The sequence below is a fragment of the Lissotriton vulgaris genome, chromosome 1_1, assembly GCF_964263255.1.
Source record: "Lissotriton vulgaris chromosome 1_1, aLisVul1.2, whole genome shotgun sequence".
In the NCBI taxonomy this organism is placed as follows: Eukaryota; Metazoa; Chordata; class Amphibia; order Caudata; family Salamandridae; genus Lissotriton; species Lissotriton vulgaris.
The window spans coordinates 500,504,987-500,531,748 of NC_141685.1; the positions used below are offsets into that span (position 1 = coordinate 500,504,987).

Genomic DNA, 26,762 nt, shown 5'->3' on the forward strand with positions numbered 1-26,762 from the left:
AGAGATCGTGCCGTCTCCTTATCCAATTCTGGAAACTGAGTCAGTGCAGGTGTTACCCCCACCACTTGAACTATTTCGTGGCCTCTGGAGGTGTTCGGATCGACATAGGGGGAGCTATACATGTCAATCACCTTTTTGTGAAAGAAGGTGGCCAGTGGATCGCATTTTTCCTTTGAGTCATGCTAATGGGGGTGTTTTTTATAATCGTGGTCAGGGATTTCACCACTCCAAACAGCTCTCTGGAAGAGTTCTGAGCCTGTGCGATCTTGTCCTTAAAGAACTCAGCACGTGCCTCTCTCATTTGAGTATGAAAGGTTCTAATAACTGACTTATATTTAGCTTTGACTTGAGGGATCATAGGTCTTTCTCCATTCCTTTTCCAGCGTTTTACACCCTTTCTTTAATGCTGCTAGCTGAGAATTAAACCAAGGTGCCTTTTTGATGATGTTAATTGGTTTAGGGTTCATTTGGGGGGCCAATTTCTCGAAAGACTGGAGAATTCACCTTTCCAAGTTAGTATATAAGTCATCAATGCTACCGAAGGTATTAAAGCCAGAGGACAACAGGAGTTCAACCCAGGTTTCTACATTCAGCTTAGAACAGTTTCTCGAATGGGGAGGGGGGCCGCCTTAATGGGTTGGAGGCAAGTCTTAACTACCTCCCCCTTCTCCTGCACAAACAAAATTAAATGGTGGTCAGACCACAATACTGGGGCATGGGGGAATATTGAGATTGTTGGGTTATTGGTGATCACAGGGTCAAGTATATGACCTTTGATGTGAGTGCCTGTCGTTAACAATTGGGAAAGTGCTAGGCTCTCTAATTATTGTTCTAGCCTCTTAACGTTAGGGATATTCCTTTCTCCAAAATGCAGGTTGAGATCTCCTAGAATGGTGATGTAGGTTTTCTTCAACAACAGACTAGAAGGTATGTCCAAGAATCCTTCTAAGAACTCTGCCTTAGGCCCAGGGGGTCTGTAAATTAGCAGCCCAGAAAATATATGGGTGGGAGTAAAAGTAATGGTGAATTGACCGCAATCTGGCATGGGAAGGTGTTCAATAGTCCTCCAATCTTCCCCATATGATCGAGTCTATGAATATGAAACCCAGGGGGCAGGGCCACCAGGATATCTGGGGCAGAGTTGTCAGTAATAAACAGAACATCAAACCTACCCTCCTCCAGAAGTAAATGAATGTGAATTTTATGTTTGGGGAGTGAGCGACAGTTGATGAGGCCCAGAATAATTAAGGTTTTATCTGATTGGCATTTGGATTCATCTACATTAATTTGTTCCCAAATCTTTATTGTGCAATTAGTGTTTACATACTTGTGGTTCCTTGACCTGCAAGTCCCCTACTACCAACCCACCCCCGTTCCCTGCAAGGCATCGGAGTTTGTCCAAGCGAAAGGAGCTGTTCACTGGAGTATATATCAATGTTTCCCAGGCCTGGTTGCGCGCATACAGGCTTGCCTTTGGTGTGCCAGGGGTGCACTCGCTGTGCGCTCGCTTTACCGGTGCCATTTAAAACATTAGGGATCTGAGCACAAGACCGCTGACCTCCGGTGCACCATCGGAAAACTCTATGGTTGAGAGGGTTAACACTACCTCTCTCCCGCGCTTCCCGTGTGACCTCTAAGACTGCTAAAACCGCTATAGCGCGAACCTTTACTAAAGGGTCTGTTCTTCCCCGAGTCAACAACCACAAGCCAAGGTAAAATCCCCCCACCCCCAACACATTCAATGTAGCATAAGGAATTAGATTTTTTTAATTAAAAGATTAAAGTACAATAAGTACGCAAGGGCACCTCTTTCAGCATTCTCGTGGTCAATAGTTTGTGTGGATAGGCCTAGTGCCCACAATAGGAAACGTGCCAAAAAGCAACATGGACACACCACTTTTTTACAGTGAAAATTGACCCTTTTTTTCAAAGTGCCTAGCTGTGGATTTTGAACCCTAGCTCTGCTGGCAACTAGGGAAACCTAGCAAACCTATATATTTTTTAAACCTAGACACCCAAGGAAATCCAGGATGGGGTGAATTGTGTGGCTCTCGCCGGGTTCTGTTACCTAGAATCTCTTGCAAACTTTAAACTTTGTAAAAATAAAAAAACACATTTTCCTCACATTTCTCTGACAGAAAGTTCTAGAATCTGAGTGTATCCACAAAATTACACCCAACCTGCATTCCCCAAAGTCTTGCGGTAAAAATGGTACCTCACTTGTTTGGGTAGGCCTAGTGCCCGTGACAGGAAGTGGACCAAAAAGCAATCTGGACACACCACCTTTTTACTGTGAAAACTGACACTTTTTCCGCTAAGTGCCTAGGTGTAGATTTTGAACCCCAGCTCTGCTGGCACATAGGGAAGCCTAGCAAACCTTTATATTTGTGAAAACTAGACACCTAGGGGAATCCAGGAGGGGGTGGCGTGTGTGGCTCTCACCAGGTTCTGTTACCCAGAATCCCTTACGAACCTCAAACTTTGTAAAATAATACACATTTTCTTTACATTTCTGTGATAGAAAGTTCTGGAATCTGTGTGGATTCACAAAATACCACCCACCCTGCATTCCCCAAAGTCTTCTGATAAAACCGGTATGTCACCTGTATGGATAGGCCTGGAGTCAGCAACAGGAAACTGCACAAAACGCCAAATTTGTACAGTGAAAACTGACACTTGTTTTGCAAAGTGACTAGATGTGGATTTTAAACCCTAGGTCTGACGGCACCTAGGTAAACTTAGCAAACCTACACATTTTTGAAAACTATACAACTTGGGAAATCCAATATGGGGTGACTTGTGTGGCTTCACCAGGTACTGTTACCTAGAATCCCTTGCAAACCTCAAACTTTGTAAAATAAAAGCACATTTTCCTCACATTTCTGTGATGGAAGGTTCTGGAATCTGCGTGGATCCACAAACTTCCACCAACCCCACATTTTGCAAAGTCTTCCGATAAAAATGGTACCTCACTTGTGTGGGGGCGGCCAAGTGGCCGCAGCAGAGATGCACCCAAAACACAACATGGATACACCACATTTTTACAGTGAAATCTCACCCTTTTTTTGCAAAGCGCCTATCTGTAGATTTCAAACCCTAGCTCTGCCGGCACCTAGGGAAACCTAGCAAACCTATACATTTTTGAAACCTAGACACCCTGGGGAATGCAAGATGGGGTGACTTGTGTGGCTCTCACCAGGTTCTGTCACCCAGAATCCCTTGCAAACTTTGTAAAAAAAACAAACAATTTCCTCACATTTCTGTGATGTAAAATTCTAGAATCAGCGTGGATCCATAACATTTTACCCACCCTGCATTCCCCAAAGTCTTACAAAAAAAATGGTACCTCATTTGTTTGGGTAGGCCTAGTGACCGTGAATGGAAATGGCCCACAACACAAGATGGACACACCACATTTTTAGAGTGAAAACTGACCCTTTTTTTCAAAGTGCCTAGCTGTAGATTTTGAACCCTAGCTCTGCTGGCACTTAGGGAAACCAAGCAAAACTATACTTTTTTTTTAAACTAGACACCCAGGGAAATCCAGGAGGAGGAGATATGCGTGGCTCTCACCAGGTACTGTTACCCAGATTCCTTTGCAACCCTCAAACTTTGTCAACAAAAACACATTTTCTTCACATTTCTCTGATGGAAATTTCTAGAATCTGAGGTGATTCACAAAATGACACCCACCCGGCATTTCCCAAAGTCTTCCGATAAAAATGGTATCTCTCTTGTGTGGGTGGACCAAGCACCCGCAGCAGAGAAGGGCCCAAAATGCAATGTGGACACACCACATTTTTCACAGTGAAAACTGACCCTTTCTTTGCAAAGTGCCTAGCTGTAGAACCCTAGCTCTGCTGGTGCCTATGGAAATCTAGCCAACCTATACATTTTTTTAAACTAGACACCCTGGGAAATGCAGGATGGGGTGCCTTGTGTGGCTCTCACCAGGTTCTATTACCTAGAATCCTCTGCAAACCCCACACTTTGTCAAAAGAACATATTGTTCTCAAATTTCTCTGATACAAAGTTCTGCAATCTGCCTGGATCCACAAAATTACACCCACTCCCCATTCCCCAAAGTCTTCCGATATAATGGTACCTCACTTGTGTGGTACCACATTATAGAAGTGTGAGGAAAATGTGTTTTTTATAATGTTGGAGGTTTGCAAGTGATTCTGAGTAGCAGAACCTTGTGAGAGCCACAAAGGTCACCACATCTTAGATTCCACTGGGTGTTTAGTTTTTAAAAATGTATAGGTTTGCTAAATTTCCTTGGGTGCCACCTGAGCGAGGGTCCAAAACCCACAGCTAGGCACATTGCCAAGAAAGGGTCATTTTTCACTTGAAAAATGTGATGTGTCCAGGTTGCGTTTTTGGCCGTTTCCTGTCGCTGGCACAAGACCTACCCACACTAGTGAGGTAACATTTTTACAGGAGACTTTGGGGAATGCTGGGTTGGTGGAAGTGTGTTGCTCCCCTTAGATTCCACAACTATCTATCACAGAAACTTGAGGAAAATGTGTTTTCTTTACAAAGTTTGAAGTTTGCATGGAATCCTATGTAACAGAACCTGGTGAGAGGCACACAAGTCACCCCATCCTGGGTTACCCTTGGTGTCTAGTTTTAAAAAAATTACAGGTTTGCTAGGTTTCCTTGGTGCCGGCTGCGCTAAGGGCCAAAATCCACAACTAGGCACATGCGAAAAAAGGACAGTGCCTAGTGGGCTTGTTGCCGTCCTAGGCGGGAGTCGATCAACCTCAACGGGGGGGCAGAAAGACTGTGGCTATTTTTTGGGGGCTGGGGGCATTGGTAAATAAGAATAATCATTGATGTCTAGTGAAATGAAATGAAATGAAAACAGATTTATATAGCGCTACTAATCCCAGTGGGCGTCAAGGCGCCTAACCAAAAAGAAGCTAGCTGGAGCAAATATACTCTCTTACTGGTAGGCATTGATAAAGCACCAAGTTTTGAGTGCTTTTTTGAAGAGGGACAAGGACGGTTGGACCTTAATCTCCAGTGGGAGTGAATTCCACAACCGAGGGGCAACAATGGAAAATGTTCTGCTGACCCAACGGACCTTCCTAACGCGGGGAACTACAAGTAGATTCATCTCCGACGATCTAAGGGTCCTACTGGGCACATGGCGAGTTAGAAGGGAACCCAGGGGGTCCAAAGGACCAGCTGCGAGAGTTCTATAGGCCAGTCACAAGATCTTAAATGAGATCCTCTGTTGTATAGGAAGCCAATGCAGACTCTTTCTGGCCATTGTAGCAGAGGCTGAATTGGGTAGAGCCAGGACAAATCTCGCAGCCGCGTTCTGGACGACCTGAAGGCGTTGGATGATGCCCTTGTTGGAGTCTGCATAAAGTGCATTACAGTAATCCAACCTAGAGCCCACTAATGCAACCACAGTCTGCTTGCGTGCTTGGGGAGAGAGATAGTGCAAGATTCTTTTAAGAATCTTAATGACCCCCCAGCAAGTGGCCACTGTTCTATTGACCTGTAGAGTCATGGACAGTGATGTGTCAAATATTACGCCGAGATTTCTGGCCGATTGGGAGGGAGATGGACAAGTTCCCAAAGATGGAGGCCACCACTCGTTAGACCAGATGTCCTGGTGTTTGCCAAAGACCAGGATCTCTGTTTTGTCGCCATTCAACTTTAGGGAGTTTTGGATCATCCACTCCGAGACTGTCTGCATACAGGTCCTAAAGTTGACGGCGGAAGTGGTAAAAGAATGAGCCAGGGACAGCATGATTTGGGTGTCATCGGCGTATGACACAACCTCCATCCCCTGTGATTTTACTAACCTGGCGAGGGGAGCCACATAGATGTTGAAAAGGGTCGAACTCAAGGCCGACCCCTGTGGCACCCAATACTGCAAGGATTTAGCAGGGGAGAGGAACTCTCCGAGCATGACTCTCTGCTCTCTTAGATGTAAGAAAGAGTTCAGAAGGCTCAGGGCCGGACCCGCAATCCCTGCCTCCCTCAAACGCGATGTTAAAGTAGAGAGAGACAGGGTATCAAACGCTGCTGTGAGGTCAAGTAAGACCAACACAGTGGTTTGGCCACCTTCAGGCGTATGTTATTCACAACCATAGTAAGTGCCGATTCAGTACTATGGGCTCTTCTGAATCCATGCTGGGAGCTATTTAAGAACCTAGAGGAATCCAGAAAGGTAGATAGATGTAAATTCAGGTGTGATTCAAGCATTTTTGCAGGGGCAGGTAGCAAAGAGATGGGTCTGAAATTCTTAAGCTGTTCGGGGTCCAAGGTGGGTTTCTTTAGAAGGGGCTTCACTATCGCCCTTTTCCAAACCGAAGGGAAGGTACCCTGAGCCATGGCACCATTCATCACTTCGAGAAGGGGCGGAAGAAGCGTGTGCCTACATTCCTTCAAAACCTTCAAAAGACATGGGTCCAAAGGTGATCAAGCCCGTCAAGGGAGAGCGGCGGGAAATGAGTGAGGGTCTTGGTGGAGTCTCTCGACCAGGACTCTAGATTAGCTAGAGTTTGAGAGGAAGAATCCCCCAAAGTGTTCCTCTGAGTTTCCAAAGCACAATATACATCCTCAATTTTTTTATGGAAGAACTCGGAGATATTGTTGCACAGTTCCTGTGAGCCCACAACTGGATCAGGCACTTGGAGGGAACAAAGAGAATCCACAATCTTAAAAAGTTCCCTAGACGAGGTAAGGGATGTAGTGAGATTTGAGAAAAACTCCTGTTTTTCCTTAATTACACTAGCCTTGTATTCTCTCAACAGGCGCTTGTGTGCATCTCTTTCTATAGGGTCCCAAGCCTTCCTCCAACTTCTCTCCTGTCTCCTGCAACTCTGTCTCAAAAGTCTTAACGGCTCTGTGAACCAGGGAGCAGATGGTTTACGCTGTGCCGAGTATCGATGAGATGCAGGGGCTAGTTCATCAACAGCTTTGGTGATGGAGTTAGCAAGCTCTTGGGCTGCCTTGTCAGCTTCTCTCAAAAAGGAGTGCTCACTGGTCTTTATATAAGGAGCAAGGGCTTCGTTGGTAATATTCCTATAGCTCCTTTTGGGGCCTCTATTGATAGCAGCCAGAGCAGTCATCTCTGTTGGGGCAGATGCTAATTCAAGGGGCACTGCCAAGTGGTCTGACCAAACTAAAGGCACCGGAAGACCAGCTTAAAGTCTAGGGTCATTAGTGAACACACCATCTAATATGTGACCCGCCCGATGGGTTGGGCTATGCACAAATTGGGTAAACTCACAGGCTCCAAGTGAGTCCACCAACATAGCGGTGTCAGTGTCCCCCAAATTATCCAAATGGAAATTAAGGTCCCCTAAGATGGTGAGGTGGTGCTTGCCAAAATAAGGTTCAAGAATTCTCAGAAGATCACCGCTGAAACCAGCTCTCGGGCCAGGCGGTCTGTAAATGAGAATACCGGTAAAAGATACCGAGGGAGCACATAAAATAGAGAAGTACAATGCCTCAAAAGGGTCCGAGGCCTCAGACAGAGCTTTTATAGTACAGGGCAGAGAGGTTTTACAAAGAACGGCCAACCCCCCCCCCCTCTGCGTTTGAATCTATCCTGTCTAAGCAGTTTAAAGCCATCAGGAATTGCCAACAATAAATCATGGCCTGACGACTCAGAAGCCCACGTTTCCGTCACAAACATCCAATCGGGTTGTCTATCCGACACAAACTCGTGAAAGGCGATGTTATTTTTGACGAGAGGCCTACCGTTGACCAGAAAGCCCTTTCTAGATGGAATGGCCCTAGGTGACATCGACGAGTTCTGAAGACTACTCTCAGGGGTAGCGGGTGGCAAAAGAGTCGACTTACAGGTATGGCAAAGGGAGGAGTGTAAAATACCGTCCGGAGAAAATCTGTGATCACAGGGCAGAGGGGACGGTTTAAAGGCCAATATCTCCCGGGAAGTGTAACAACAAGTTACCTGTGGAAAAGGACGAGGGGGTCCAGCGTCCGGCCCGTCCTCAGCGCGGACGGGCGCAGACGGGCTGAACTCAGGCGTAACTCCGGCGGAAGTCCAGCGTCCCCGCTGCGCGTGACCGTTGCGCATCAGCATGACCTCTTTTTCAAGACGTCTAGCGTCCTTATGATGACTAGAACGTCAGAGCTCCCAAATGGCGCCGGCAGGCGTCCCAGTGTACACCCAATATGGCCGCCACGGAATCAATCCGAACCGGGAAGAGGGCCCGCCCAACAGCGGTGGGTTTCAAACAATTATGGTGCAAGTGGGGGGCTGGAGACTAAAAACAAGGGATAATGCCCAAATAAAAATGTTAACGCAAATACAAAACTAGGAGCTTTAAAATCTCACGTATGGCCGCTATTCAATCAGGAAACACACGCAGCGCGCAGGTAACGCTCTGGGTGAGCTAGCAAGGCTGAGCACCTAATTTTCCCTCCTTTTCAAGACGTCTAGCGTCCTTATGACGACTAGAACCTCAGAGCTCCCAAATGGCGCCGGCAGGCGTCCCAGAGTACACCCAATATGGCCGCCACGGAATCAATCCGAACCGGGAAGAGGGCCCGCCCAACAGCGGTGGGTTTCAAACAATTATGGTGCAAGTGGGGGGCTGGAGGCTAAAAACAAGGGATAATGCCCAAATAAAAATGTTAACGCAAATACAAAACTAGGAGCTTTAAAATCTCACGTATGGTCGCTATTCAATCAGGAACCACACGCAGCGCGCAGGTAACGCTCTGGGTGAGCTAGCAAGCTCACCCAGAGCGGGCTTTCTGCCGGCCAGGGGGGAAGATCAGGGGTTACTGCCCCTGTCTACCTCCTTGGGGGGGGCATAAACCCTGTGGCATTTTTTGGGGGGTGGGGGCATTGGCATGCCCATTCTGGCCAGGCCCCACTGCTCAAATTTGAAAAAAATTAATCCCTGATGCCTAGTGGACTTTCTGCCCTCTCGGGTGCAGATAAAGTGCTATTGCCCCATCTGCCTCCAAAGCACAAAGGCTGTGGCAATTTATTTGGATGTAGAGGAATTGGCATGCCCATTCTGGGCGATCCCCACCACCTACGTGTTAAAAAAATAACAATACCTGGTGCCTAGTGGGCTTTCTGCCCCCGCCTCCCGGTCAAATCAGGGTCTTCAGGGTTTACTGCCTCATCTGCTTCCCAGGACTGTGGCATATATTTTTTTAGGGGGATATTTGTATACCCATTCTGAGCAGTCCCCACTACTGCATTTTGAAACAAAATGTATCCCTGGTGCCTAGTGGGCTTTTTTCCCCCAGGGGCAGATAAGGTGCTATTGCCTCCATCTGCCTCCTGGGGGGCAGAAAGACTGTGGCAATTTTTGGGGGATGGGGGAATTAGTATACCCATTCTGGGAAGCCCCACCCCTACGTATAAATAAATAGGAATCATCCCTGGTGCCTAGTGGGCTATCTGCGCCCCCCCCCGGGGGAGGCAGATCAGGGGCTACTGCCCCCATCAGCCTCCTGGGGGGGCAAAACGAATGTGGAATTTTTGGGGGGTATTGGTATGCCCATTATGGCCAGCCCCCAACCCTGGCCTATAAAACAAAACCCTGGCATCTAGGGTGCTATCTGCCCCACCGGGGGGAGTGAAGGACTGGCTGTGGCAAAGTGAAATGGGGGGAGCAAAGGCCCTTGCCCAAGGAGCCCCTCCCCCCTCCCTGGTGGCTAGTGGGTGGATTCCAGCTTGGGGATTGCACTCCTGGGGCGCTTCCCAAGGACGGCTACCATTGGAATACCAACAATATTTTTCCCAAGTGTTTCGGTGCTCGGGGAGCTGAGATAGCCTCAAGAGCACTGAAACAATGAAACTCAAACTAAACTTTTGTTTCATTTCCAATGCAATGACGTCAGCGCGCCATATGCGCGATCGTCATTGTATTGAAAATAAAAAAACTGCCTCTGGAGTTTAAGTAAACTCTTCCCCACCTCCAGCGGCCAACAAAAAAAAAAGGAAATCCCTCTCCTGTCTTCAGCAAAGGGATTTAATGTGCCTGTACTCATGACAGAATGGTTCCATCAGGAGCACAGGAGCACTAGTGCTCATGATGGAACCATTCCGTCATGAGCACGGAAGGGGTTAAAGATTCGCAATCACAATTAGGCAATCGCTATTATGTAATACTGCTCCATTCGTTCCTATGGGCCTAATGTCCCATAGGTGTAAATGGTTTGGCATTAACTAATTTGCAATTACCTAGTTGGTAATGGCAAATTAGGTAATGAAATACACCCAAAAAATTTCACATCTACAAGGCACTTTGAAAAATGATTTTTTGTGCAGTTTTCAATATTTGCACATGGTTACCATCGACTTGGAGTCAATGGTGATAGCATTTCCTAAATGCACAGTTGGTATTTAGAAAATGCTTGGTACATGGGCTTAGGGAATGGCAAATTGATAATCAGTATTTGTAGTCACAATTTTAGGCAATCAGAATTTTTGCAATTACCCAAAATTGAGGCTACAAAGCCTTTCGTACATCTTGAAAGGCTACTTTGCATTTGCAAACAAGCTAAATTACAGATTCGCACTGTTTGCAAATGCAAAGTTGTTTGATAAATGTGGCCCTTTAAGCAATATGACCACAAGTATAATATTCGGAGAGCAGTGAGTTTCTAAATTTCTGAAAAAATATAGGTGTGTATGTGTAGAGTTAAGAAATAAACATAGCATCAAAAATAAATAGGTTAACGACCAACTCTCAGTCTATCCTAATATTATTCTGGCGGTATTCACGGTGATGACACATACTAGCCCTTCGAAGGCAGGCTAGAACTCTGGACTTGTTATTTGTATGTGTAAATAACATATAAATAACCCAGCAGAGCAAAGGGCCGGCAGTAAACAGAATGTATTTCTTTACACCCTCACCAATCAATAAACCCACATTTAATCTTTGTTTCGTACCTGGGGAAATAAATCAACCACCTTCAACGGAGTACTGAAAGCAGCTGCCTGACCCAGAAAAGGCTGGTGTGCCTGTCTGGCAGTAAGCAACTTTAAACTAATTTGCCAATGGGGATGAGCTTCTCAAATTAAAGATAAAAAAGTTACTAGTTGAAATGAGACTCGTAAAACCCAAGCATAAGGTGGACGTCACTTACAATAACATACCTCCAATATGGAACAATGAAGTTTCTAATGGAGCAAACCATCACTCTTCTTACAGAAAAGTGAAATTAATGAACCTGATCTCAAAGACACGTTTGTGTACATGCAGATCTCTGCATGTGCGTAAATTGTGTGAAAATAGCTTTGTACAGAGAAACTTAACAATACACTACTTTTCATTACTATAGTACTTAACATAGTAGGTCAAGACCCAAGGCACATGATAACAGAGTGATGTGTGCCAATAGTACAGTGATACAAAGTACATACAAGTGCTGGTAAATCAATGTACATTACCCATTAATGCAATTAATGAACTTTGACCTGTATAGAAATTATTAGAAATGAAAATAAAATAGTTGTGCACTAATTAATTCATAATATAAAAAGATCCCTATCAGTTTATGATGATTTTGAATTGTTGGCTTACTCGCTATACATACAAATAAGTAAAGCACACTCATGTATGCCATTGTATTGTGCATATTTAGCAGTATTTCACAAAAGGCTGTTACAATCATTTGCATAGCCCATGTAGCGATGCACTCGTTATCTCCTTCAAGTATAACTTCGCATGCTGTGGCTTGACATCTAGGGAGATGCAACAGACAGTATTCTTATCTCCAGTCGGAGATAGTTACAAAACCCTTGCTTTTATTCCCTTATTAAGGACGTATTGAGTTACAGGGTACACTGTGCCAGTCTCCTGAGATCCCTGCCTATGAGCACTGAACCCCAACTCCAGGAAAGATGAGCGTGCCATCCCTGAACTAAGCAGGCATATGAAAGCATTAGGAGGTTTACATTTCTAGCAGCTCAGCGGACATTAGATGCAGGCTGTTGTTATCTCTTAATACATTTTTAGGTATTTACTGTCTATTCGCATTTCTAAAAGTCTGCCTGTTCCAATGATTTACCTATTTTTGCCATAGCAGACTTGTGTCATTTATGGTCTAGGTTAGAGGAAAATGAAAACTTACGAACCTTTTGGTGATTCGTGCGCTATATAAGAACCTATGACTATGACTATGACTATATTGCACTGTAATTTTCCTTTGACTTCCCAGAATAAAGCAGGGGTGCCATATATTCTCAAATACACAACAGTCCTCATCAGATGTGAGGCAGTCTCCAAACTGGTCGATAGTTAGTAACTGTGCCCAAAGAGGGACGGATAAGATCCCGGCCTATTTTCCCAGCACTGTGGTTCCACATACTAACTATACAGCTCTCAGGATCAGGGGCAATGTAACCGTAGGGCGGGCACTTTAGGACTGTGAATTTTAGACAATACATATAGCTGATATAAGGGCTTTATGAAACTGGTGCTTGGTGTTCCTCTCGAAGGCAGGGATTAACGGGGCTCATTGGATGTGTACAGGGAGCATTTCGTATCTTTGATGCATTTCCAAAGAGAATATTACAAGACTGAGACTTTTTTTAAATCCAGGAGTGTCCAGACTTATTGTGTTTCTGTTGGAGAGATGGAGGTTTTGTGACAATAATTTCTCTGGCGATTTTGTGACAAAGATTTGCCTTTTTTCAAATGATTCAACTTGAAATAATGCGGGCATTCTCATAAGCTGACTTATGTTGCGGGGGAAGCTACCCACTAGGGATGTAAAGATAGGTGTAAGGCACTGAAGCCGTTTTTTATTAAAAATATATCAGCTGCTTTGAGGGTAATTAGGAGACATCTAAGCACTTCAGTCAACAGAACATTACCAAAGTTTATGCTTGAAATTACTGAGGCCTGGATGGCCAACATCAGGTCTTGTTTTTGAAGAAATTTCTTTAGAGCAGGTCAGGGATTTTACTTGAATATATTGCATGGCTGCCTATCTCTTATATATGAAGATCACTGTAGATTAGCGTATCCAGATTAAAGCCAAGCACGTTTGGGGCTAAGAACAATATTCATAAGTTTTGTCCATCTTCATATTAGCCATGCCGTGTTTAATTTCTTTACGGAAGGAAGTTAAGATCCAGAGGCTGTTTGAGCATTTGTTAATGTATAGTTATTATCTGAATAATGTAGGAGGATAGATGCTTGAGGAACCCATAAAGGACTGTTATGGGATTAATGAAAGGGGGGCCTTTTTTATGAATCGAAATTTGCCTAGCTAGTGTGACTGTAAGTTTCAATTCTATTAAGGACACGGAGGCGAGGATTATGCATTTCTTTCTCCGCCATTTATTAAAACACAAAATGCACAGCAGCCCAGAAAAGCTCTTATTGGAACATCATCATCGGTTTCAAAAAAAGGAAGAAACAACAAATAAAATCAACATAGTGCAAATGTCCCAGACTTTAACTCCAAGTCCCAGCACTCCAACTTGTAAGGATCCGAGGGTAGTCCTTTCACAGTGTCCATTATCCTTATATAAACAATCCCCTCTCTCCGTTCTTCCTCTTTCTTCGCGAATTACGCAACATCTTTACTGGTCCTGTTTGGCACCATCATTACCTAGTGACAAAACACAACTGCGTGAGAGTTGTACAACCAGATGCATGTCAGCAATACAACACGAACATCAACAGGCATGAAATGAACAGCATCAACTGGAAACCTACGTACTTACTGGCATACGGGCGGGACGTCACACACGGACTATCTGGGTGGGATAATCCTCGCCTCCGTGTCCTTAATAGAATTGAAACTTACCGTCACACTTGCTAGGCAAATTTCGATTCTATGGCAGGACCGGAGTCTCAGATTATGCTAGTTTAAAGCTTACTCACCACCAACCTGGCAATGTCCACCACCGGTTTGAAGTAAAACTTCTTAAAAGTGGACTCTGAAGACCAATCCGCTGCACGCATCAAGTCCTCCAAACGTGCACCTACTGCAAACGCCTTGGAGGCCATGGCCCCTCTGGCAGAATGTGCCCCAAAACGTTTAGTATCGATCCCTGCTTCTTGCATGACCCAGCGCACCCACCTGGCAATCGTGGGGGAAGAGACTGCATGGTGTGGCTTTCGCAAGGCAATCAACAACTGGCGTTCACCCGGAGGGCAAAGATCCTAAGTCATGTCCTCATACGCTTTCAAACAGTTCACAACACATAACTTTGGGACATCCACAAACGCAGGATATGTAATGGTTCTGGAGTCAGACTTGGTACAGCGGCCAACCGTAAAGGTGACGCCCTCGGGCAAAAACACCCGTGCGGACACATCCAGAACTCGAACATCAGACACTCTGCGACACGACACCAAGCATAACAGCATGGCCAATTTGGCCGAAAGCTCCTTCAAAGACAAATATCTATTGGCCTGCCAGGAGAGAAACAAATTCAAAACCACATTCACGTCCCAGACGACGGAGTAACGCGGTTCCGGCGGCAAAGCCAACCGGACACCTCGTAAGAGCCTGCACACAAAAGGGTGTTCTCCCACAGGGGAACCATTCACCGGCAGGTGCGCAGCAGAAATTGCCGAACGCATGGCATTGATAGTGCGATACGCCAAACCCGCCGTAGCCAATTCCGTTAGGAAGTTCAGAATGGGAACCACTCCTGCGACCAAGGGATCCAGGTCATGTCGAAGACACCAACGTACCCACTTAGCCCAAGCGGACTTGTAGCGCTTCGACGTACTGGGAGCCCAGGCTTTGGCCAAGAGTCCTTCAGCCGGTCGTGAAAGGCCTGGGAGCGACCAGCGTCCCCTGAAAGCCTCCATACCATGAGGTGGAGAGAACCCTGCAAGAGGAGGTGATGAGGCTCCTGATCCGGACTGAGAAGCAGGTGCGGAAACTGGGGGAGTAGGATTGGAAAATCCCAGGAAAATTCCAGTAGAACCGGAAGCCACACTTGCGACCTCCAAAATGGAGTCACTAGGACCAGCTCCCCTTTCTGCCGGCGCAGCTGAGCTGCCGTTCTCGTTATCATGGAGAAGGGAGGAAACGCATAAGGCGACTCCTGACTCCAGTCCTGAAGAAACGCGTCCGTGGCTTCCGCCACCGGATCCGGCCTCCAGCTGAAGAACCTCGGAAGTTGATGATCCAACCGTGAGGCAAAGAGGTCGATCGAAAAAGGACCCCAGAGGTCGTTCAGCCATCGAAAAACCGACACATCCAGTTTCCATTGACTGAAATCCCGTAGATACCTGGAGTGCCAGTCCGCTACCTGATTGGACTGGCCCGGCAGGTACTCTGCCTGCACCGACACATGATTGTCCAGGCAATAGGTCCAAAACTCCTTCGCTAGATTCGCTAGCGCACGGGACCGGGAACCTCCCAGATGGTTCACATACCGAACGGCTGAGACATTGTCCATCTTCAAAAGGACACACGACTGCACCGCGTGTTTGGTCCAGCACCGAACCGCAAAAGACCCCGCCAAAAGCTCCAGACAGTTGATATGCAACTTCTGCTCCTCTGGCGACCAGGCGCCGCCTGTGGAAAATTCTCCGCAGCGAGCACCCCAACCTGCCCTGCTGGCATCGGACTCGATCACTAAATCCGGGACCGACCCAAAGATCGCCCGACCATTCCAGGCTTCCATGTGAGAAAGCCACCACGTCATCTCCTCCTGCACCTCCTCCGAGAGAGGAACCAACTGATCGTACGACAAACCTCTGCGCAAATGAAAGGCTTTGAGGCGCTGAAGGGCCCTGTAATGCAGCGGCCCCGGGAAAATTGCCTGGATGGAAGAGGACAAGAGGCCCACCACTCTGGCAATCTGCCTCAGCGAGGTGTGGGACCTCCCCACCGTCTGCCGCAACACATGGCGGATCTTCGACAACTTGCGGGCCGGCAGACTGAGGACGGACTCGACAGAGTCTATGATGAAACCCAGGAACTCTATCCGTTGAGAGGGAGCTAGAACAGTCTTGTTTATGACAAACCCCAAGCTTTGCAAAAGCGACACCGCCATCTGCAGGTGTTCGCGCAGCTTCCGAGGACACTGGTCCAGCAGTAAAATGTCGTCCAAGTAGACGATAAGCCTGACGCCCTGACCTCGCAAGAATTCTATCACCGGGTGCAGAACTTTCGTGAAGCACCACGGAGCGGAAGACAGACCGAAAGGAAGGGCCATGAACTCGAATACCTGACCTCTCCAGAGAAACTGCAGGAAACGACAGTGCGGAGGATGAATGGAAACCACCAGTTAAGCGTCCTTCAAATCCAACCGCACCAACCAGTCCTGCGACAGGAGAATGTCGCGCAACAGATGGATGCCCTCCATCTTGAAGTGGCGATACACCAGCCACCCATTGAACTCCTTGAGGTTGATGACTGGGCGACGACCGCCGCCTGGTTTGTCCACAAGAAACATGTTCCTGATGAACCCCGAGGGATGCCGAGTTGAACGACGAACGGCCCCTTTGCGGAGCAAGTCCGCGACCTCCTCGTCTATCAACAACGCATCGGCCTCCGAGAACACCATCGGAGAAGGGGCACTCACCTGAAAGGGTTGGTCGTAGAATTCTATATGGAAACCGCGGACGGTTTGTAACACCCACGCGTCCGCGGTTAGACATGCCCACTCCCTCCAGAAGGCCGCTAAACGGCCGCCAACACAAACTTGGTCTGCAGGAAGTACACTCACCGGAATTGGAGTTGTTTCCTGCTCCTTTCTTGAATCCGCGACCTCCAAAACGCTGTCCTCTGGTGGGATAGAAGTTTGTGTAGTTGGCAGAGGTGTTATACTGCCCTCGTCCGGAGCCTTGCTCTCTGTTGCCGGCACTTTGCCCTGCACGGCCGGTCGCACGGCCCCTACTGCGACCAGCCCCGGAGGAAAAACGTTGGTGGAAAACTCGCTTGATGCTGGATTGGGCTTTGTCCAGCGAGGTAAAGGTAGAGACGAATTTCCCCAATTCCTTGATGAAAGGCTCGCCAAAGAGACCCCGGGGGGCCACAGCCCCCGCCTCCGAAGAGGCCAGATCTCCAAGTTTCGGGTCCAACTTGATTAGAAAGGACCGACGGCGCTCTGTTGAAAGGGCTCAGTTGGCGTTGCCCAGGAAAATGATCACCCGCTGAGCCCAATTAGACAGCACCTCAGGGTCAATGGACGCACCCGTGACCTTTGCTTCCTCCGCCATATCTAAAATTTTTGTGATCGGACCCACCGCGTCTAACAACTTATCCTGGCAGGACCACCAAGAACGGTCGATGCCCTTGCGCGGGTCCTTCATGAACTTGGCTAGAAACGTCGCCATCTTGGCATCCAGGTCCGGAGTCATGGCTACCTTGCCTTCCAATGATGGCCTAGGGCATTCCCCCCTCAGACACCCTCCGGCCTCCTTCTCCAGAGGTTTGCGAAGCCTGCTCGCCACGAACTTGGCCACTTTGTCACCCGAGGCCCAAGCCGCTGACCGCGGATGAATAATTTCATCCGGGTCCAGCATGCCAGAGCTATCCCGAGGCAACTCCGCGGTCGAGCTCGAAGGACGCCAGGAACGCTCAGACTCGCCATCGTCGTCGGTATCTGGGGAATCCCTATCCGGGGAAGAAGGTGCAACCTCCGAAGGCGCCACCGGGACCGGGGCGGCGGGCTGGTCCGTGGGGGGCGCGGTCGCCTTTGCCAAGAAAGCGTCCCGAAGACGCTAAAAGGCGCCCTTGTCCACCCCATGGGCACGCTCCGACGGCCCCTCCTTGCAAGGCTTCTTCGGTGCTGGAGGACCCTCCCCCGAAGGACCAGGAAGATCAGCGCGCGCCAACCTGGCGCACTCCTCGACAATACGAGCCAAAAGGCGGTCTTCCATAGGGCTGACTACCTCAGTCACACACCTATAGATAGAACTATCAACCGCCTGATAGAACTCCTCATCATTCAGATAGGAATGGGGCTCCTCATAGTACTCATCCTCCATAATGAGAGCCACCCAGATAGGCGACCACACCAGACTCAGAAACTCCCAACGGTCACCACAATACAGCCCCAGACACTAGGGGGTACAAGGTATTCCAACAGCCCAGAGGACCGTATAGCTTTTGGGCGGTAAGAACTGACTGCAGTCAGGGCGCACTCGGACCCCACACAGCGCACCGACCCACCACGAGGGACCAGGTCTGCCCCCCCACAGCGCGCTACCGCACCAGGGGCTAAGGAGTGCTTAAACCGGCACCACCGGCAGCAACGCGGTAAAACCGCAATACAGACCCTCAACAGGGCGTAAGAGTGACAGAATCACCGAAATGGGGCTACAGACCCGGCTTCACCGAGCGTCACTGAGGGGGCACGAGGGCAAGGCTCCGCGTCCGTTGGATTCTTCAGCGCGGCTCCTCTGAAGAGAAAACCGCGCGAAGGCCAACGAGACGCAGCAGTGCCCTCTAGCGGCTGATACACGCCGCGGAACCACAATGGGAACAAGGTCGCGAAAGGTGCGGAAAACCCGCCCCCGCGACACAATCAGGACTCGGTGGAAAAAACAGCCACAACTCTAACACAGATCCCGAAAGTACAATCAATAAAAAACGCCAAAAGTGAGGTACACACAATAACCCAAGAGCAAAGAGAAAACACTTAACTGGCTGCGGGAGCAGTGAAGAAAGAGGAAGAACGGAGAGAGGGGATTGTTTATATAAGGATAATGGACACTGTGAAAGGACTACCCTCGGATCCTTACAAGTTGGAGTGCTGGGACTTGGAGTCAAAGTCTGGGACATTTGCACTATGTTGATTTTATTTGTTGTTTCTTCCTTTTATTGAAACCGATGATGATGTTCCAATAAGAGCTTTTCTGGGCTGCTGTGCGTTTTGTGTTTTAATAAATGGCGGAGAAAGAAAAGCATAATCTGAGCCTCCGGTCGTGCCATAGAATTGTGATCTGTTAGAAAGAAATGTAAACCATCTGAGCACTGTTCTTTCATTACTACTGGAGGCTTCCAGTTGGGTGCAACACACTTTTCCAGATGCATGAAGAGGAAGAGATGGGGCGCTGTCAACAAGAGCCTTCCTATTTTGGACTGGCCTATTGGGCAATCTGCAATTTTGGCACTGCCAGATAGGCCAGCGTTAAAAGAACAGTGTGCAGGCTGATCTTCTGTGCCTGTCACAGCTCACAGCGCTAAAAGAAATGGAATGACCTAAAAACTGGCCATTTGAAGCAGGCCATCCGGCAGTGGCAGAGTGCCAGTCAACCCAACGCACCAGTGCAACACTGTAGCCTTCTCCAACTATTGAGTAGTTAATGGGTGAAGGAATTCCAGCTGGAGGAGCGTTTTTTCTTCGTGAAATTTATATTTTCTATGGCAAGTAGGGAGACATGTTTGGCCAAGTCCTCCCAGATTACCATGATTTGTTTGAAAAGTGAATTTTTAAGTTACTACACTTAGACCATATGATGTCAGGTAGGTTGGGTGTCCTGTTGATTGTTTGGGAAAGTTCTTTGGCACTTGCACAAGTGCAGAATCCAGCACAGTATCTAGTTTGTACGATTTTCTCACAGCTTTGAGTTTGAGAAGGTTAGCAGGTGGGGGGATTTGAAATATGAAATTATTGTACTAACTTAATAAAGAATTGGAATAGAAAAATGAAACAGTGAATGAAAGTGGGAAGAAAGAGAAATAGGCAAGAAAGTTTCCATCTATGTGTTATTTCCCGGAGGGACAATCTACACAAGTAATATAGAGTTCCTTCTACCGATCGCAGAGAATAAGCAGGCACATGCATCAATATTGCATTTTGCAATTCCTTAATTGCGAAAAATAAGGAATCGCAATTAAGGAATCGCAAAATGCAATGCATCAAGAAATCGCTATAAAAATAGCGATTTCTTAAAATTCCTTAATTGCGATTCTCTAATTGAGAATCACAATTAAGGCCTAGAGGGCCATAGGAATGAATGGAAAGAATTCTTAATTTGCAATTCACCATTGAAAATTCGCAAATTAAGAATGCAATTTCAAGGGCGCAGGGGTGTCCAAAGGACACCCTGTTGCACCCATGATATCTGCTTAGGAGTACATTTTGCACACTCACATGCCCCAAGGGCATGTGTGTGTATGTAAAATGGAACTTTGAAAAATGCACTTTAGTGCATTTTTCAAAGTTTTCGCAAATTACCATGAAGGTAAAATTTTAAAAGTTTGATGCATTGCATTTAAGGAATCTCAATTTGAGATTCCTTAAATGCAATCGCAATTTAAGAAATCGCAATTTTGCGATTTCTTAAATTGCGAAACCTACTAAAATGTTAATGCATCCCAAAAATGGAAATTGCATTCGCAAACGGCCGAATTTTGCGATTCCCACCGTTTGCGAATGCAATTTCCTTTGATGCAGGTGGCTGATAGTGTTTATAGGTTGTTTGAAACTCTGTGATACCAAGAGTTGTCAATTAAGCCAACGTTTGGTATTTGCCTGAAATTCTGGGTAAGAAAGTTTAGCCGGGGAGACACAAACCACACCACCTTGATTAGCACCATGAATAGCATAGGTGTCCATTTTTAGGAAATGTATGAGATCGAAAGGTTTCCCTGACGTCAGACAGGGAAGATAGCATTGTATATAATCTCATAGTACAGAAACTACTACTCTCTATCATGCGGCGAAAACCTGGGGTGAGCATTGATGTGTGTGAGTGGGTAGCACAAATGCAAGGCACGTATGCCAATCTCGACTCAGGCAGGTTTGAGTTTTTTTGAGCATTGCAATACAATGCTGTTCCAGAATGTCACAGCACGCCCAGAGAAATACCTTATTCATTTTCATTGATACACAAACACAAAATGTCACTGGTCAGCCCACCAAGCACCTATCCATGCCCACCAGCTGTTTGATTTCCCTGACCAAAGCATACAGTTCAAGGTGTGGGCGGGCAGGCTAATATGCATGACCCGTGAATACTGTACAACACACAACATACTGATAAAATACTGCAAAAGCATCCTCGGAGCAAAGAGACCCTTCCTCAGTGTAATCAGGCATTTGAAGGGTGCTCTCTTATCTTACCCATAACTAATGCTATTGCAACATGTGTGGGCAATTAGTTTGGTCGCGAAGTGATGCATGTCACAGTTGCTTACACGCAACATAACATGTGTATTTGTACCTCAGAGCAGAGAGACATGCGTGGCACTGCCAAAATTTTTATTGCGTATTTCATTTAAACAGCGACAACCCAAATACATTAACACCATTAAAGACAGAGCATCAAAAGGTGGTAAAATGTCCTTAAATATGTTTTTCAGGAGAACTCTAAGCATTCAATTCCAGTGGTTCACTGTGTGGGGAAGATAAATGCCATCTACATGAGGGTGCCAGGAGGATATAAAACAACAAGGGAAAGAAAGTTCATGTTTCCCCAAACCCTTGTAATTATCTAGCCTCAATTGTTTCAATTCAGGCGCAGCCCATTGTGGTAGTAAATTCGACTATGTCTGAACGCGTGGGCCTTTGGGTGGTTTCCAAGTAGTAGCTGTGCACCTTTTGGCCAGAGTCAATGCTAGATCTAAGAATGTAGGAACCATTTTACACTTCTGTGGTCGAGAATGCAGATTCAATAGGCAACATTTCGATCAGACAGTGCTATCCTGTCAGTCGTTACCTGTTACTGCCTGCCTGTTACCGAGGTCCAAAAACTCTCAGGGTCCAACAGGAGCAGCTCATGTGATAGAAGTCAGCAAGCCTTTCTCCACATCCAGAGTCTTATGCATTCGTGGTACTGACATTATGACAAAACTCCTCCATTTATTCATATTGAGCTAGTAAATTGCACTTGTGATGGATTTGTGTGGGGAGCATGCGTGGTAGCCTTATACCTGTTCCATGTTGTGAAGTGCTAGGTGTGGGCTCAGCCCTGAGCCTCCTTGGATCTTCTTCGGACTCATTCTCTAGCTCTAACCTAGTCATAAACCAGACTGCCTAGCCCCCGCATAAATGCAACATTTTCATGATATCCACTTGGTTAGATGGCCGTCTGACTGCCAACTGTTGTAATTTACTCATGTTACTCTTGCAAAAACTCTAAGCCTGCATTTCTAAGATGTTATTGATACATGCCAAGCAAGCATAATAATAATATGATACTTAACTGTGTTATTTCCTTGCACAGCTTGTTGAGGTCGATAGTAATATACATTATTCTGTTGACTGGTGATACACAGGGCCTTGTTTTTGTGATCTGTACGAAAAACAATGACATTCCAAAGTTACATACACACAATTCAGCTAAAACGTCGTTCTTTATCATATGGTAATACAGTTCAAAGACTTTATTCGGTTATATCGCATAAATAAAGCTCTTAAAATCTCTTAAAATCACAACATTAGTAACAATCATCACAATAAGTAAAATCAATCCAAACAAATACATATCACAGGCTCAGAGTTTAAAAATTTAAATAATTATCGTCTTCCGTACATAAAAAATATTTTTAAGATAAGCAGAGACAGATGCCACTGTAAATATATCATCCGATTTCTGGATCGCTAGAAATGCAGGACAACACTGTCTTAAATTCATGTACCTTAAAATAGGCCTGATCCACCTTTTCCTTGATAATGTATAAAATGTACAGAAAAATAAAATATGAATGTCCAATTGGGTGGACAAATCATCACATGGGCATTTGCTGATTCCAGTTGACCAATCATTAATTACAAGAAAACTCAGCAGCCTAAACAGAATCCCAAATCTAAATCGAATCAGCAGGAACCTTTCATGATCTTTCATCTGCAGAGTTAGGTAGGGTTGAATAACCAGCGGTATTAATATCAATTGGTGAGAGATCACAGTCTTTTTAGTAAACTCTTTTTGTTCTCTGCGATTCTCTAAATACATTAAACATTACTTTTTCAACGCTTTCCTAGGGATCTTAGACATTGATAGGGGTTCATCGTAAAATTCAGGATGGTCTATGTAACCGCAAAATGACTTAATGTAGCTCAGCCACTTCACCCTGTGAGCACCATCCAATTTCAGAGAATCCCGCAAAATAAGTCGGTTCAGGTGGCATTCATCAGTAGTCCATACCCTGTGCCACAAGAGAACCGGTTGGACCTTCTAGGTACAACATACCGAGTTCAGTGTGACAGTTATGGGTGGACATACTCTCAGGGGTGGATAAGAGATACTTCAAGAAGCCATTTTCGGTTTGCTGTAAACTAATGACATTAGAATAACCCCAAATTCCCACCCCATAGGTTGCCACCGTGACTCAACTAGCTTTATAAATACATAAAAGCTCCTTTACCCGTTTTCTCCCCATCTTTTTACTAAAGAGCTTAAGGGCCATTATGGACTTGGCAAGTAACAGATTTCTACTTTTAACTGCACTACTCCACTGACCAGTACAGTCAAACAAAATTCCTAAATAGGGGAAAGTTGGAGTGTGATCTAGTGGTATAGAGCCAATGAACATTGTTCTTTTCCTGTAGTTCGCTCTTCTACCACAATTCATAGAGAAAGTTTTAGTGCAATTCACCCTCAAATCCAGATTTGTCATGAAGGTAGTAAAAGAAGTAATCATGGTTTGCATGGCTACGGGAGTCCTTGCCATTAGGACAGCGTCATCTGCATAGATGAGTGCCGGTATTTTGCGGTTTATAGCCGTCGGCATATCTATGCAGTCCCGGAATAAAATATCCTCTAACTCATTGATATAAATGGAGAATAAAAAAGGGGCAAGGACACATCCTTGCCTCACTGCCCTTTCAATATTGAACAATCTAGTACACTCCCCTCTCCTGCAGTATCTAATCGGTGCCCTTGCCCCATTATACAATTCTCTTAGGAACTGAATAATATTGTTCTCTACACCCAGCCGGGCTAAAATTAACCATAGTTTGCTATGGCTGACACAATCGAAGGCAGATGTCAAGTCCACAAAGGTTAAAAACAGCCTCCCTCCCTTAGCCTTAGTGTATTTTTCTAGGAGGATAAATAGGTTAAGTCCTTGATCAATTGTACCAACTCCCTCTCTGAAACCATACTGGAGGTCACTAATAATCTTCTTCTCTTCCGCCCATAAATGTAATCTGTCTAGGATAATCCTAGCAATGATTTTAATCGTCAAATCAAGCAAGGATATAGGTCGGTAACACATACAACTAGCCCTATCGCCCTTTTTAAAAATAAGTACTATAATAGATTCGTACCAGGTACTAACAAGACCCACCGAACAGGCAGCATTAAAAGTTCTTGTGAGCAATGGAGCCCACAGTGCTACATTATTTTTAAAGATATCTACTGGGACACCATCAGGGCCGGGTACCTTACCCCCCTTGCTTAAGTTGATACCCCTAATTACTTCTTCCAAAGTAAAATTGAGATTCAACCCCTCATTGCTCAACTCCATCTCAGGTAGCTCCCTTGACGGATCAACCGTAGTAGTCACAGGGCTATACAGAGTTTCGAAATGTCTCACCCATTCGCCCTCAGAGATAGCAATCTCTAATCGTGCCTTGGTATTATCCTTACAGTATGGTGCATTGAATGCTTTCCAAAAAGCTGTCATATCCTTCAATTCCGAAGCCTCAATTAGTGCCTCCCATGCATCCTTCCTCATCATCTCCCTTCTATTTTTTAACACAGATTTATATGCTTTACGAAGCCCCCTAATCTGACTCTGATCTCTATCATTCCTGCACAAGGCCCATTTAAGTTTCGAGTACGCCTTAGTGCACACTGAATCAAACCAACCTCTTTTTTTACTTGTAGTGTTCTTTGCATTGACCCATAGGCCTTCCTTGATACGTGTTGTGATTTGTCTGAAATTGTTAATTATATCAGTATCATCAGAACCCATATCGAGGCAAGTAGCAAAACACGCATTACATGCCTTAATTAGGGTACAAAGGAACTAATCAGGCACAACCTTAGACCACCTTAGAGCGTAGCCATTCTGTCTAGCAACTTCAATATCTCTAGAATGTATTATGGGTGTTCTATCAACAATGGCCCGAGGGTCTGATATAACTACCCTAATAGGAAAATGATCACTTAAGGGGGTCTTCAACACACTATAACTGGCAACGCTATCCCCATAACATGAGGAAATCAGAATATAGTCAATTATAGAGGATAACCCTCTGCCATTAAAAGTAGCAGAAAACGGTACCTCTGGGTGGCACAATTTATTTGCGAAGCCTAGGTCGTTCATGAACAAAATCTCGTTCAGGGCATCCCCCATAACTGAATGTTCAAAGTGTGCCAGGATGGATTCCCTATCTACCATTAGACCACAGTTCCCTGTTCCCGCTCTATTACAAAGGGCACAATTAAAATCGCCCCCCCCCCTTTTAACGACAAACTCTTTATGTTCGCTACAGGTTATACTGTTAAGTTCTGAATTTAGGATTTTAAATATTGAGGGTAAATCTGCTAACGGAACATTGTTATAAACATTTACAATCAATATACTAAAGGTATTATTCATATGCAGACCGGCTATATGATAAAAACAGTTATTATAAAAAATCTCAATACTTTTACAGTTAAAACTGTTTGAAACATAAGTGCAGAGCCCTCCCTTTGCTCTGCCATGGACTAAGCCTATAGCTGGGGTAAATAAAGTTTTAAAACCATTCAAATGATATACATCCTTGGCCCATGTTTCTTGCAAGCATATAACATCACATTCATCAATTAGTTTAAACCAGAACGGATTATCCATTTTTGCTCTAAGTCCGGCAATATTCCAGAAAATAATCAACCATTTATCCCCTTTACCACCTTTTAAGTCAACAGCGGGATTCACGACATTGTCAGCAAAAGTATCTGGTGTCCCCCCACTTAAACTTCGATCCCTCGAAATTATAGCATCTGGCCTTTCTGGGGATACAGGTTCTGTACTAACTTTGGGTTGTCCTAAATGCTCAATGTGCTCAAAGTTCACCTGATGGACCGTTAGTTGGTTAGACAAAGGGTTATCAATACTATTCGCAGTTTCCCTATCTCTTGCTGGTCAATCCACCCCCCAAATCCAGACAGGGATTCAAAGCGATTGCTAGTTGAAACATTAAATAAATTCCCTGCCTGGTAACTATTGTAAAAATTATTAGTCGAAGAACCTCTGTGTGTTATGGGTACAAATGGGACATTGAATTGATTTCCAGCTTGAAAGGGGTTTATTCCATGATGTAAATATTAGGGTCTGTGTCTGCCAACCATAGCAGGGGCCAGTGGGTAAAAATAACTGAGATCGAAGGAAAAGGTTCCACCAGAGTTATCATGATACGGGAAACCACCTATGAACTGTACCACTCTGGGATCTCTGAAGTTCACTATGATACAGTCTCCTTCAATGTCCTTTACTTTATGTCCCACCCAGCTTGCTCTCCGAACATTTATGATTTCCCCTTGTAAATCTGGTCTGAGAGGTCTATTTTTTCCTATCCAGAACATAACTTTATTTTTTAATTTGTGAAAGGCTTCATCTCGATCATGCTTCCATTCAGGGACCCCAGTCAGCACGATTACGTAGGGGTACGAGTTCGGCGGCAAGTCAATTCTCTGCCTATTTCCTTTGCTTCTAGTTGCCGCGATTTTATCTGGTTCCGCTAACGCTACTATTTTCCATGTCCTCTTAGTAGTACTGTTTATGCTATTTTTATAGCTATCTACTTGATTACACTTTGGGTCCAAGCTGGCTAGCTGGGGGACTTTACCAGATAACTTTCCGCTTACTTGCTTTGGTAATTCTTTACCGCCTTGTCCCAACATCTCACTAAATAGGAGCTTCTGATTATTATTGGGTAA

At 45.6% G+C, this 26,762-nt stretch overlaps 1 protein-coding gene across 1 annotated transcript in view; it reads right to left on the reverse strand.

Moving 5' to 3' along the window:
- LRRIQ3 (leucine rich repeats and IQ motif containing 3) overlaps positions 1 to 26,762 on the reverse strand; it is a 544,377-nt gene that overhangs the window by 119,803 nt on the left and 397,812 nt on the right. Inside the window, 1 exon segment of the mRNA XM_086953864.1 lies at positions 22,096 to 22,184. Within this exon segment, the coding sequence (XP_086809990.1) occupies positions 22,096 to 22,184 (89 nt within the window).